Here is a 15,158-nt window from a genome sequence, read left to right on the forward strand (position 1 = left end):
AGTCAACTCTCCTTTGCTGTTTGGAAACTAAGGAAATCCCCAGGAAGCTGTCTGGTAACTTACCGGATCCTGGTTATGCCATTGTAGGATAGTCCTAACTATGCCTTTTTATCCCCCCATAATAGATTTTGAAACAAGCCACAAAAACAGTGGACTGTCTTGTATACCAGAGCAAGTCCTGTGTTTCTAGTACATTTAGTCAAAAAAGTGAAGTTGAGTTCATGCAGTCTCTGTGGGTGAACCTTTCCTCCTATTATATTGGTTGTAGATAAGTGAATATAAAGCTGATCGCATGAGTTTTCTCGCTGATCTGCAATGTGGCCAGGGTCTAGTCATGGGTAAAGTGTATGTATGGATGCCCCGACCTGCAAGTCCATTACTATAATTTTCTTTCACGGCTCCTGAGATTGTATGGGATAGGAGCATATGGATGGGTTATGTTAGTTTGCAGTATGTCCAGAGAAAATAAACTTGAGCTGTAAACCTTGTGACATGGGGGCTGCTTGCTGCAAGATAGTTCTGATAATTTGAATGGTTTGTGGTAGCTACATAATGAAAGGAAAGAAGAATACAAATCCAGAGCCACATATGTAAATGTCCTGTGCTTATAATATGAGGGGAAAATGACTTTTTCTATTAGTTCTCTTTCTCTAATCAGCTATAAAGAATACAGATTTAAGTGTTCCTCTTATATTAATAAGTGACCGTTGCATTCTTTGTGTAATCAAGAAATAATCTTGATTGTGAAATCTTGTGAGAGGATTTGGATAAATATTTAGGAGGCAAGAGAACAGAAATTAATTTTATTTGGAACACTGCTGTTTTTGTTGTTAATGAATCTAATGTTCCTTCCATCTGTCAAACAATTCAAAACTATGTACAGTAGCTGTTGAATTAGTGTAGTATATATAGGGACTTAATGCATAACATAGAACAAAAATAGAAGGCAAGGTGATTATTTGGGGTTTTGAAAAAAATATTAATCCTATTTTTCTCCTGCAAAGTAGGACTCTATAGTTTACAGGTCTAAAAATTCAGCAAAACTATAAGAGAAAATGAGCTTTCCTACTCCTACATACATATCTTCTGGCCAGATATTTCAAATCAGGAAATTGTGTTACCCATGTATTGCTAAAACACTTCTCCCCCTTGTGTTTTGATGCCTTTTAAAGTTCATTTGTTTAAAAGGACACATTCCATGTTCCTATCTGGGTATATTGAAAGCCTCTAAAATGTAGATTGTACTATTAGGAAAAAGGGAACGCCTATATTTACATACTTGAGTAAGTCACTTGCTTTCGGGAGCAGTACTGAGGACTGGGTTTTCTTGTAAGCAACCAAGAAATATGTGTTAGGTCTGTTGCATATTCTATATGGTTCAAGCTACCCATGCTTTACCTAATTGTAAAAAAGGGCAGATTTTTCATAACTGTCAGGGATTGGTAAGTTGATTCTTGGCACTATTTTTGATTTCTGTGTCAAAATAAAACAATGCCTCTAGTTAAAATGTTTGATAGATGTGCGTCATCGGATATAATAAAAGGAAGAATCATATATGTAATGGTCATGTCACTGTATCCCATTGAATCTTTCTTTTTTAAAAGCCCTGCACATCTAAAGCCATTTGGATGTTTTATTGAAAATATTCGGATTTATGAGGACATTAATAGTTCCTGTTGACAGCCTGTACTTCTAATTGCTGGGTTTGCCATTGGGAACAGCTATAAACAATTGTATGTGGACATTTTAGCTGAAAGATGAATTATTTGTGACAGTGTACTGGTTATTGATCAGTTCTCAGTAGGGTTGGCAACCTCTAGGGATGGCTGGAAATCCCCTGCTGTTACAAGTGATCTCGAGGCAACAGAGGTCAGGTCATCTGGAGAAAATGGCCACTTTGGAAGGTGGACTGTGGCATTATACCCCATTGGAGTTCCTCCCCTCTCCAAACCTTGCTCTTCTCAGGCTCCATCCCCCAAATCTCCTGGTATTTCCCAACCTGGAGCTGACAATCCTAATTCTAAAGCATCAAAAATATTCATAATACCTGAAATGTTGTAAACTATCTCACAAAAGAATGGCAGCATATCTACTATCTTGAGATAGTCATTGGATGTATGCTTTTATCTTACGTTTCCAGTTGGCTCCTTGGTGCAATATGTTGGTCCCTATTACACTGTGGATCACAAATATTTTGGGCTAATTTAAATCCTTTTCCCTGAGAAAAAAGTATGGGCATTTCCGCACCCGTTAAATGTAGTGAAATGCTTACCTTACATAGTTGTAGTATTCCAGCCCCTCTATATGGGCCAATATCCAGCATCTGGGCAGTAATCGGCCGGCTACATTCTCTATTTTAAAGCACTAGTTGGGGAATCGCTTAAAGTGGATTCTCCAGCCTATTTAGCACTACCTACAGGAGAGAGACCAGCAGGCAACCAGCAGAGGGAAGGTATTTATTTTTATTTTATTTATTTAGATTTTTATACCGCCCTTCCCTATGGCTCTGGGCAGTTTACATCAAACATTTTGGAACATTCACATAGAACACTATCAAAATTAATATAATAATAACACACCAACTGGAACATTTGGCTTAAATGCACTAAAGGTGCCTGCCTTATCCCACCCTCGCATCCGCCTCCCTCTCCCTTGATCCTGGGGACGGGCATTTCTTTATAAACATGGCTACCTTACTGGAGCAATGAATAGGTGGGCAAACATGCAGGCAATGCCATAAATAAGATTCCCCACCCCCAAGTTATAACACAAAGCATGCCTCTCAAAAGTTTTCTCCCCCCCCAAAAAAAATCAGGAACACTATTAAATTTTAAATGTCTCAAAGGACTTGTGATCCCATAAGGGGTGGTGTTAAAAAAGCACTATGCATTTATGCATAGGCATTTCAATGGAGAACTATGCATCCTGGGACCATTAAAATATGGAGAAAGAGGATTGGTTGCCTGCATTGATTGACAGGTGGAAGCGCAATGTATATAAGTCATGTTGCTCTCTTCTGCCATTTCCAGCAGCAGTTGTGGAGGGTGAGGTGTGTGAAAAGGTGCAAACAAAGGCGAGACAGGAGAAAAGGTGAGGAGGGGATCAGGAAGACAAAAATATTTAGCACTCTGCCATTCAGCTGACATTTTCCAGGCTGCGGACCGGCAGTGGCGGGCAGGGCGATTGCCCAGCTGCACATGCCATGCATGTGCGGCAATCCCGCGCATACGTGTTTGTGGCCGCACATGGCGCATGCGTGGCCCGATGCAGCCCTGCGGAGGCAGGTAGCCACTGCCCAGTGCCAGGGGCTTTGTGGCCCGGCACCAGGCCATAGCCTGGTGGTTGGGGACCACCGAATAAAGGGATAATTTTTGTTATGTGGAGACTAAGTGGCACAGAAAAGGGTTAACTGTTTTTTTAAGATATAAAATGTGAGGTTAATACTAGGTTCATACTGAGATTTCTTGAGTTGGCACTATTTAAAGGTTAGCAGGCTATTCTATATATCCTTCTGTTTTTGACGTACACCCTACTGCAAGACCAGAAAACTCATGAGAGTTTTACTTATTGTCAGAATGCAAATAGTGTGAATTCTTCATTTATATACAAGTTGCTTTCCTCTCCTGACTTAAGAAGTCTATGTACGTTACAAGATGTTTCTTGCAATAAATTTAGACTAGGCTAAGACTAAGAGCTGGTGACTCAAGCAAGGCAACCAACTGAGCTTAATTGGTTGAACAGAGAAGTGAACCTCAGACTGTCTTGTATGCCAACTCAATACTCTCCTGCCTTGTTTAATCGTTGTTAACTAAATATTCTGAGAGCATTAGTTTATCTTATTCCTCAGGCCAGATAGTGTGCAATGTCCTTTTCCTGTTTTCAAGAGGAGCTCAGAGCAGCTCTGTCCTCTTGTTCTTTGCAGGTGTATCCTGTTTCTTTAGGAATTTCATTCAGAGTTGTTTTTCTGGAAACTACCAAGGTGATTGCAATCAAATTTGTAGCTTTTAAATGTCTTTGAAGTTAAATGAAATTTATTAATATGAAACTAAAATATAGAACATTAAGTGAAATAATCCAAAATTAATGGAATCCCTAAACCAGTTATTCCATTGATGATATACGTGTTTACATTCGCTTGGTGTTAGTTAAAAACAGCAACATTCATTTTACATTCCAGTGCCACGTAGGCAAGATTTACATCTTTTTGCTTCACAGCTGATTACTTTCAGACTTAGCAGTGCTTTTTTTTAAAAAATCTTTCTTCAAAAAGCTTTGTTAAGGTGTGTTTTCTGCATCTCCTTGTAGCATTTCAATCAGGTTTAATCTGAGAATTTGGGACTGTAACTGTTGACTTTGTATCTTGTGACTAAAATTGTGCTCTCTGGCTGAATTATCTGTGCATTGGTGGTAGATTTCTTACTTAAATACCAGTGGTAATCACCACATGTTGTCCCTTAGTCTTTTTCTGGCTTGCATCGTCAATAAAACTTATTTGTAGTAATTTGTAGTACAAAAATGTCATTTTTAGGGCATTAAGACAAATACTCATTTTAAAAGTGGCATGACTGCTGCTGGTGAGATGGAGTGTAGGCCATTTTACGGACTACACAACTCAGAAGAAACTTTATAGGAAGAAGCTGATAATAGGTGAGCTTTGGTGTAATGCCCTTGTGTTGGTTTTAACTTTTGTGATTTAGTACATAGTTCTATGTGCCTTCCTCACCATTTATTGGAGTAGTCCCAGGCTTTCCAATTAGGGCATTTTGTTCTGAGTAATGTCTGATTGGTGTGACTTTGAAACAGGTCGTTACGATAGTTCAAATGTGTGTCCTGTCAGCAACCTAGCCAGTGTAATGTACTAGCTGAACTATTTGACATACTATCAGTATGCTTTTCATTCTACTTTCCCATTTTTGATGGCTAATGGGTTGGGTTCTCTTCAGAATAAATCTATTTTGTAGGTATACTAGAGTCACACGAAGCTGTCTTATACTGAATCAGGCCATGAGTCCAGCATGGTCAGTATAGTCTATTCAGACTGGCAGCAGGTCTCCAGGATCTCAGGTGGAGGTCTTTCATATCACCTACTGCCTTGTCCTTTCTAACTGGAGATTTTGGGGACTGAACCTGGGCCCTTATGCATTCAAAACAGATGCTCTACCCCTGAGCCACAACCCCTTCCTGATGAACCATATCTGATGAAGGCCACATCTGTTAGGAGTAGGGTATTGGCTTTGTGGCAGAGTATCTGTTTTGGATGTAGAAGGATCCAGGATTAATTCCCAGGACATCTAGTTGAAAATACCAGGTAGTAGGTGAAGTGAAAGACCTCTCTGCCTGAGATTTTGGAAATTCACAGTGAATGTGAGTAGATAATACTGATTTTGATAGATCGGTTGTCCCTGCTTTGGTGCTGTTGGGAGGTGGGGTTTCTCTCCCCACCCTTCACGGTGCGTTCAGGTATCTCCCAGAGCTTCCCTAGCTTTTCTTTAGAAAAGTTTTCTTTTCCAAACCAGCTTTGCTGTGAAGTTTTTTGAAAAATTGCAGCAACATATGGATGGCAGCAGTGGGTAGGCAAGTTTGGATTTTCCCAATTCTGTCCACTGTACAAACATTTATCCCCCCTCCCCCCCACACACACACCTCAGGCTGGAATATTGTTATATCTACAGCAATCTATATATTGGTTTTTCTGACATTCCAGTATTCATTTTTTAAAAGTAAACCTCTAACCATTTTTGGCATAGAAATGTAAGGGGAAAGACACTTATTTGCAAGAACAGTTGGTTAACTCTTGAAAATGAGTTCAGAATCTAATACATAGATAGTTATATTATTTAAACAAATAGCTTCAAAGCCCGTTTCTAAGAACGGGCCTTGAAAGGGTCCCCTCCCCTGGCCAGGCAACTTAAGGTGACTTTGGGCTGCAGCTCGTAGCCAGATCAAGTGGGGCAGGCGGGGGCTAGGCAGCTCGTTAGCAGGGCCAGGACAGAGCTTCTTAGCAGGCAGTCAGCAGGCCAAGAGGCCCTCATTAGCAAGCCCTGCACCATGACCCTTTGTCCAGGCCCCTCTCCCCTTACTTGCTGCTGGCTCCAGGCACTGAGGCACTGAGGCATCTGAGAGCAAAGAGGCTAGAGTCCAGGGACGGAGGGCGGGAGCTGCAGGGGCAGGGCCAATCAGGGCAAAGCTGGCTGCACCCTGATTGGCCCTATTCTAACTTGGACAGACAGATACATCCCACCCCCTAGGCTGTTTCACAAATATATAGAGGAACAACAATGGATAAGGATATTCAGGCACCATTTTTAAAAGCCTGGATATCTGATGGATAAGGATATTCAGGCACCAACTGAAAAAACCTTGGGTGGGTGGGTTGGAGCACTGTTGATTGACTGTGGCAGGGGATTTGCCATCTGGAAACTCTGTTCCCATTGTGCTATATTGGCAGCTGAAATATTAACAAAGAAACTACAAAAGCCTTCTGTGTGCAGAAAAACCCTAAAGTAATCAATGTATGTGAATTGTACAGTGACTCACAATGACCAATTACCATGTAGAAGCTTCATTTTCAGAGGTGGTTAATCAAGCTTTAGATGCTTCTGAATGCCAGTGTGAACACCCTCTTAAGTTGCTGTGATGGCTGTGCTTATGACCTCCCATAATATATCTGACTATCAATAATTTTCTCATACATTTTTGTCCTGCTACATTTAGATGAAAGGGCTTACACACCCACCCCTTTTTCAGGAGAAATAGAATGCAGGCGGTGTTTTGGTCATTAGCTAAACACGCAAGTACATTCTGTATTAAAGCAATCACCTGTGACTAAGCACCTGCTTCCAGAAATTTTAAAGGGGCTGCAAAAATGGCAATAGGAAAGTAGTTGGCATCAGCCTGTCACAGAAGTGGAAGTACCACAGAACAAACCTGCTCTACCAGTTTAGGCTTTACTTACTTGCTTTATTGTCTTTGGGTTTTAGTGACACATCACCTAGTTCTGCAGAAAGAGGCATGCTTTCTCCTTTTTCATAGTCAAGTGTTAAATAGAAATGGTTGGATTTCTTATGTCTCTTCCATTTTACAGCTATATACTTAATAATTTTATGCCATTAAAGGTAAACTATATCTATACATAATAATGGCCTACTATAAAGCCACAGAACTGTAAATAAGGAAGTTATTTTAGTTTATTTAAACATTCATATCTCTTTCCCCCCCCCTTTACCTTTTCCAAACACAATTTGAAACCATCCGTAACTGGCAGTCTTCAAGCAAAGGTTGGATGCACAGATCCACAAGTTCAATGTTGCAGCAGTGTGGCAAATTGTAATCGCTACTAATATGCAGTTATGCACGACGTCATACACAATCTGCCACACTCCTGAAACAGTCCCGCTAAAAGCGATTCGTTGAAGCGCTTCTAGGGAAACCCCAAAAAGTGGATTCACCCTCCGAAAAGTGCTACTGTCTTGCAAGCAATTTGCAACACTAGCGAGAAAGACCTGTGCATTAACATTGTTGCGGTTTCAGCAAAGTCCCTCCCCCTGGCTCTCTCCTCTGAACTTCCGGCGAAGTGATCGCCATTTTTTTTTCTTGGAGCGAGCAATAAACCGGCGAGCCTTCATTCACCCAGCGAGGCTTCTCTGGCTGCAGTCCCTCCACAGAGCAGCTTTAAAGCTCACCTCAAGTCACCAAGCACAACACAGCCCTGTTTGCAAGTTCCCTTTATTTTTGGCCGAAAATCACGCCCGTGCACGGGGGTGTGTGTGTGATTTTTTTTCCACTCGGGAGCATGGCAACGATGAATCGGCAGCTCACACGCCAGCTGCCAGCTAGATGGGTATCTACGTTAGGAGGAAGCAAGGAATCAAGGCATATTTGTTGCAACGTGTGTTTTTCTTTTTTTAAAAAAACCCTGTTCTTAAAGGCAAAGGGGCTTTTCCGGAGCATGTTAACAACCGCCCATTGGCTGCTCATTTGATTGACGGCCAGGGGCGGGACAAAGCGCGGAAAAAATCGCTTCCTTTCTAGCGATTTTTGCCGAGACCGGAAACCTGTGGGAAATTATTGAAACGCAATTGGATTCTACTACAAAGGCAGGTATGTGTTATGCCGAATTCCATTATTTAAATTTTCGCTTTTTCTTTCCGAAACCAATTTGCCACATTGAACCTTGTGCGGAATGGGCCACACTTTTCTTGGATGCTTTAGGATGCTTTGGGCTGATCCTGCGTTGAGCAGGGGTTTGGACTAGATGGCCTGTATGGCCCCTTCCAACTCTATGATTCTATGATTCCATGATTCATAAGTTAGAATAGCTACTAGGTAAAAACTGTTTGCTTTTTGAACTTTTATGACAACCATGTAAACGGTCCGGATTTAAATGCTTGTTTTGACTTACTTAAAGGAACAAAGCTTACTTGTGCGTGAGTATGACTGAATGAGAATCCTTATACAGAATACTCAACATTATTTATTTGATTATTTGATGTAAAAGCCCATAAACAACATGGTTTTCTAAATTTCTTACTTAAATCCCTCTACATATAATTGTTGAATGGGTGTGAGAGCTTGGACACAGGTGGTCCCTACACATGTATAATATCTGTTTCCATGTATAAAATGGATCATGCTCATTATAATGTCTGATTAAAAAGCCTGTCTGCTTATCTCCCCCCTCCCTCCCAGAGAGCACTCTGCTCTTCACATACTAGCAGGTTGGTGGTCCCCAGCCCGAGAGAAGTCCACCTGGCCTCGACCAGGGCCATGGCCTTTTTGGTCCTGGCCCCTACCTGGTGATATGAGCTCCCAGAAAACTGAGAACTCTGATGGAGCTGGTCCAGTTCCAAAGGTCCTGTAAGATGGAGCTCTTCTGCCAGGCATTTGGTTGAGACCAGACTGAAGGATGTTAGCACCATCTGGGCTTCTCCTTGAGGGTAGTTGCCCCTTTGCCAGTTAGCAGATAACATCAGTGAGCAGGCAGCAGAGCATGTTGTTGTCGTATGATCAGTGTAATGATGCTGCTATTGGGTTGGTTTTGGCTGGGTAATTTTTAGGGTGGTTTTAATATTTGTATTTTTATTTGTTATTTTAAACCTGTTGTAAGCACCCATGAGCTGGCCAGTTTGGGAGTGGTGTATAAGTTGAAAAAGTAAACCCTTATCCATTGTTGTTCCTCTATATATTTATGTAACAGCCTAGGGGGTGGGACGTGTCCGGCTGTCCAAGTTGGAATAGGGCCAATCAGGGTGCAGCCAGCTTTTCCCTGATTGGCCGTGTCCCTGTGGCTCCTGCCCTCCATCCCTGGACTCTAGCCTCTTTGCTCTCAGATGCCTCAGTGCCTGGAGTCAGCAGCAGGTAAGGAGAGAGGCCCTGGGCAAAGGATCATGGTGGAGGGCTTGCTAACGAGGGCCTCTTGGCCTGCTGACTGCTTGTTAAGGACTGCTAAGGAGCTGACTAGGTGACTGCTAAGAAGCTCTGTCAGCCCTGCTAATGAGCTGCCCAGCCCCTGCCCACCCCACTTGATCTGGCTGAGAGCTGCTGCCCAAGGCCACCTTAAGCTGCCTGGCCAGGGACCAGGGGAGGGGACCCTTTCAAGACCCGTTCTTAGGAAGCTTTGAAGCTAGTGAATAAATAATACACAAAATCAAGCAGACCAGTTAATTAACTCCATTCAGTAAATGGCGTATACTGTCTACCATAGCACCTTGTTCTTCCATAGAGCCCCTTGCTTCTCTGTATCAGTTTTCTATTGTCTTTGTAAATAATGGTTCCAAAACCCATTTCTGTATTTCTTGAAAATGTCTGCTACTAACCTTGTACTTTCCAAATCAATCAATTGTGTTTATTATGTTTATATACCACCCTCCCCTGAGGCTCAGGGCAGTTTATATAGAACTGGAGAAAAACAGTACAAATGACATAATAAATTGAACAATAGCAATACAGCCATAACAGAACAATATAATAATGGAACAAACATGGTGAGAACATCAGTTGAACTGTAACATACTGATGGCCCCATGCGATGGGCATATTGGTGGTGGTTTTCATGGGAAGGGGCTCAGGGGCCAATGGGAGGTGATTGAATTCAGGTCGACTTCAACCAAATGCCTGGTGGAAGAGCTCCCTTTTGCAGGTACTGCGGAACTGTTTAATTGGGCCTTCATTGGTCTTCAAAATCACTGTAGAGTACAGAGAGTAATTCAATGATGGGAGGAAGCCTTACTGTGGTACGAGATATTTGTTTATTCAATTACATTTGCCATCCCATAATAAAGGTGATAGTATTGTTTTAGATTAATGTAATTTGGCTTATTTGTTTGCATGCTGTTGTAGTGGGGGAACCAGATACAAGTATGGGAGTTACATTTCCCACTTTTAAAAAGCAAAACAACCCTTTTGCTGAAGCCATTTCAGAAGACTTTGCCTGTGAGATAATAGTCATACCGGCAGAATTTGTTTCTCAGTGAAAGGTCAACTTTTACAGAATTTGTGAATAAACACTTACATTAAAGGATTTTTATGAGGTGTCTGAAATATGAAAGATCAGAATTATAGAATTAAATAAATCCTTTTGAATAAAGGTAAAGGTATCCCCTGTGCAAGCACTGGGTCATGTCTGACCCTTGGGGTGACGCCCTCTAGCGTTTTCATGGCAGACTTGATACGGGGTGGTTTGCCAGTGCCTTCCCCAGTTATATCTTGTTAAATCAAATGTGAAGATATGCAATTATAGCCTATTGATGGGACTTTTTGAAGCTATGGACTGTCTGCACCTTATAATTCTAACCATAGTTGACATTATAGACCATGCTTAGGTAAATAGCTGCACTTACTATGAAGAGGTCTGAGACACTGGACTTAATGCACTTAACAAAACGATTTAATACCATACTCAAATTGGTAGTGTTTTATGCTTGTCAAAAGGGCTTCTTCAAGACAAAAAAGGCTTTATTGCCACGGTGAAGGCTGGCAAGGTTTCACCATTTAGCAGGGTTTTCCAGCATAGTCCAACTATGGTATCTTAAGTCCAACTATGGTATCTTAAGAGCTGAAATGCTAAAGAGTTAACTCAATAGCTCCAAATCAGTGTAGGTTGTAATTTATTTCTGTACTCCTTAACTGCTATCATCCCTGTGTGGAATTCCATCCTCCCAAAGTGATTCTTGGAATGTTTATCTTTTTTTAGCCTGTAGAGGCAACAGATGATGCCTTCTGGGACCAGTTCTGGGTAGATACAGCTACTTCAGTACAAGATGTCTTTGCTTTAGTTCCAGCTGCAGAAATCAGAGCTGTGAGGGAAGAATCCCCTTCAAATCTGGCTACTCTGTGTTACAAGGTAAGAAGTCTCTGCATTCTTGGAAGTATTTTTTTCTTTCTTTCAGAATGTAGCCACACAAATCTTTATAGCTGCTTATTTCAAACTAGCTGTCTGAGCAGTAATAATAAAAAAACTCAGGTGTGCTGTTGAGATGGTGAGGAGGGAAGATATTGGCTTTCTAAGAAATGGGATGATCTTGGTAAGTGTATTTTAAAAAATAACTCTGAATGCCTTTTTAGACTAGGTAATACATTTCTTACGTTTGTTCCTATTTAGGTTATAGAATCATCAAATCATAGTTGGAAGGGACCTTTCAGGCCATCTAGTCCAACTCTCTGCTCAATGCAGGATCAGCCTAAATCATTCATGATGGTTGTTTCATGATCTTGTACTGTAGAGTTCCAATGCATCCTCCATTCCACTGCTGAACTACTGACTCTAATTTTTTTTTCTTGATATCTAGCTGATATCATTCTCCATGTAGTTTAAACCCATTATTGTGGGTCCTATCCTCTGCTGCCAACAGGAACCTTTTCCTGCCCTCCTCTAAGAGACAGCCTTTCAAATACTTAAAGGCAGCCGTCATGCCCCCTCTCAATCTCTTCTTCTCCAGGCTGAACATTCCAAAGTCCTTCAGACTTCCCTCACAGGACTTGGTCCCCAGACCCCGGATCATTCTCCTCACTCTTCTCTGAAACTCTCAGTTTTGTCATGTCCTTTTTGAAGTGAGGCCTCCAGAACTGCACACAATACTCCAGGTGGAGTCTGACCAATGTACACACAGGGACAATGACACATTGTGATTTTGTTGTGATACCTCTGTTGATACAGCACAAGACTGCATTTTCCTTCTTTACCGTCGCATCACACTGTCTGCTCATATTTAGCTTACAGTCCATAAGGACCCAAAGATCACGTTCACAAACACTGCTACCCAGAAGTGTATCTCCCATCCAGTATGCATGCTTCTCATTTTTGTGACCCAGATGTAGAACTCTACACTTCTCCTTATTGGATTGTATCTTGTTCTCATTTGCCCAGTTTCCCAGCATGTTCAGATCTTGTTGAACATTATCTCTATCTTCTGAGGTGTTCACTACTCCTTCTAATTTCGCATCAGTCACAAATTTAATGAGGAATCCCCCTATCCGCTCATCCAGATCATTGATAAAAATGTTAAAAACTACCAGCCCTAGTACTCTTATCATGTATCTGAGCTGACTCACCCATTCCCAGCAGATGGCTCAAGGGGAGAGGAAGTGCGGGGTGGAGGAATCTAGTCTGCACCCACTCTCCCTGAGGCTTTTGCACCTGACTCGGGGAGAGCAAGTGTGGTTTGGACTCCTCCACTCTGCACTCACTCTCCCTTCTGGAACTGCTTACAGCCAGCTCAAGGGAAGAATGAGTGCATATGGCAGAGGAGTCCAGCCTGCACCCGCACTCCCAGAGCTACCTGCAGCTGGCTGCCAGTTCTCATTGTGGAATGGAGGTGAGGGGAAGTCTGCACCTGCACTCCCTGATCCTTAAGTAGCTGACTGGCCTTGGGAAAGGGACATGACCCTCTCCATTCCCAGGTAGCGCCTGAGAAGGCAGGGGGAGAAGACATTAAATGGTGTGCCAACAGCTGAGCCTTCATGATCAGCCTTTAAATGCCTCCTCCCTTTCTCATGCAGCAGAGATGCTCTCCATTGCCTGGGAAGGGAAGAGGTGACAGGGAAAAATTCGGACCCTTTCCAATTCAGCCGAAGCCATTTGTCTGGATTTTTTTTTTGTGTGCGGATGCCTACTACTGAGCTATTCCTATCCACATATTTATTGACCTTTCTAAAGAAATCTAAATGGTTAGTGAGATAGGACTTACCTTTGCAAAAGCCATTATGGGTTTTATTCAGTAGGGCTCGCTTGACTATTTTCTTTAATAATTAATATATTCTATTGTTACAACTCATATCTGTCCCTGGGGCAATGCTGCCTTCTGCTGACTCGGCAGCCACCAGGCCTCAGAATGAAAGGGGAGGGAGTTCCTAGGTCACCCGTATCCTCCTCCTCTCTGCTAGTCAACCCTTTCTAAGCAGCCCGGGTTGCTGACTTTTTCTTCTCCTTGGCCTACTGTGAGGAGCTCCTGTCTCCCCCTCCTGTCTCCCACGCTTCCCATTGGGCCTCTCCTCCACTCCTGAGGCTGGGAGCACCTTCATTGGCCACGTGTAGGAACCTCTCACTAGGCTTCCTCCCTCTCTGAGCTGACTAAGTCCTTCCTGCCCTGAGACCCACTGGGGCAAGGGAGGAGCCAGGTCATTCCCATATCTTCTGATCTTGCTTTTGCTTGCAGGAGACCCTACTTCTGCTCTCTCTAGCTGTGCCCCCTTTGGAGTGTGGGGGTGCCAGCTCGGGGCAACAGTAGACCTCCCTTCCACAGGGACTGTTGCCATTGGCATCTTGGGAGTGAGCAGGGCCGCTATGAGCACTGTGTTGCTGTTGCCATCCTGGGCTCCTCTGGCCTTTATGGACCCTGCTGGGTCATGCTACCCCACCTTGTCGAGCTGTTGGATGAATGCCTGGTCTGCAGTCGCTGGGATGTGGCAAGTGGTTGGTGGAGCCCGAAGGCCATAATGTGGAACTAAAAAAGTCTTTGGGGTGTGGCAAAGGCTGTGTTCTTCCTTCAGTGAGATGCATGGAGGCTTGCCAGTATCCCTTTATAAGGTACGAGGGCTGTGAGATACTGAGCTGTTTTTAGGAGTTCTGCCCTAAGCATCAGATACACAAACTGACCAATCTTAATGATTTTGTGAAAGTCCAACGAGAACCAAACACATAAGTACATTGATGCTTCGCCAGGCATTCTGGAAGTGTTCTATCACCTCAAGGCATAATATATCTCTTGCTTAACCTCCACCCACCACATCTGGGGAATGGGACACCATGGAGCTTGAGTTATCTTGCTTGGCTGGGTACATATGCAGTGCATGGCCAATGGCGCCTTGCTGGCTTACTAGGAGAAGAATTTAAACATCTCTTTCAGCAGGCACTGCATGTTCTCTTTTTGAGATCAATCCTATGTGAAGTTGGGGCCTCTTGAGTGACTGATCAGCTGGGCTCCATGGCAGGTCTCCTTCAGAAAGGTTTCCTGGGTGTTTGGGGAGGTGGCAAGCAAGGGGGTCACAAGGTTGCCATACTTTAAGGTGACCAGATTGTCCCACTTTTGGAGGGACATCTGGGGATACCTGACAAATTGTACTTATGTTGAAATTAAAAATTATATATTATAATACTATTTTTATGTTCTATGAAACTTTTTGTTGCTCCATATAGACCAAATTTTTAATCAAGAACCCCCCCCCCCCCCCGGTCAATGGTGTTCCGCTTTACCAATGTTAAAATCTGATCACCTTACCATACTTCGATATCCTAGATGTGTTGTCAGTGACTCCAAGTTGGGCTACATTGTACCTCATATGATAGAGGCTCCAGGATCTATAAGATTTAGTATGGTCCTTGCAATGGGTAACACCTTCTGATTCATTAATACCTCATCCCCTCTTTTGGGTTTCCTGGTTGTATTGTCATTTTTGTATCACTTTGGACGTACTTCAGGTTTCCCTGGACTTCCACATAAGCTATTTCCAGCTGGTTGCACAGTCTATGGATATATTCGTTTGGAGCCACTCCTGGAGCTGGGGTATGAGGGGCCCATTCAGGAATAGGTATCTGCCTTACGTCTAAAACAGTGAAAACAGAAGAGGCGTTTTCATTTAGCTTCTTAGCAAAATGAATTCTTCTCACCTGTCTTCACAGCTGAAGATATAAGGCAGATATGTGTTTCTAAATGGATGTTTTT

At 42.7% G+C, this 15,158-nt stretch overlaps 1 protein-coding gene across 1 annotated transcript in view; it reads left to right on the forward strand.

Annotated features, from left to right (window-relative positions):
- The window catches only part of HID1 (HID1 domain containing), a 68,415-nt gene that overhangs the window by 2,286 nt on the left and 50,971 nt on the right, over positions 1-15,158 (forward strand). The window contains exon 2 of the mRNA XM_077327874.1: positions 11,192-11,341. Coding sequence (XP_077183989.1) covers positions 11,192-11,341 — 150 coding nt within the window. The remainder of the gene's footprint in view (positions 1-11,191; positions 11,342-15,158) is intronic.

Source organism: Paroedura picta, chromosome 3 (assembly GCF_049243985.1).
Source record: "Paroedura picta isolate Pp20150507F chromosome 3, Ppicta_v3.0, whole genome shotgun sequence".
NCBI lineage: Eukaryota > Metazoa > Chordata > Lepidosauria > Squamata > Gekkonidae > Paroedura > Paroedura picta.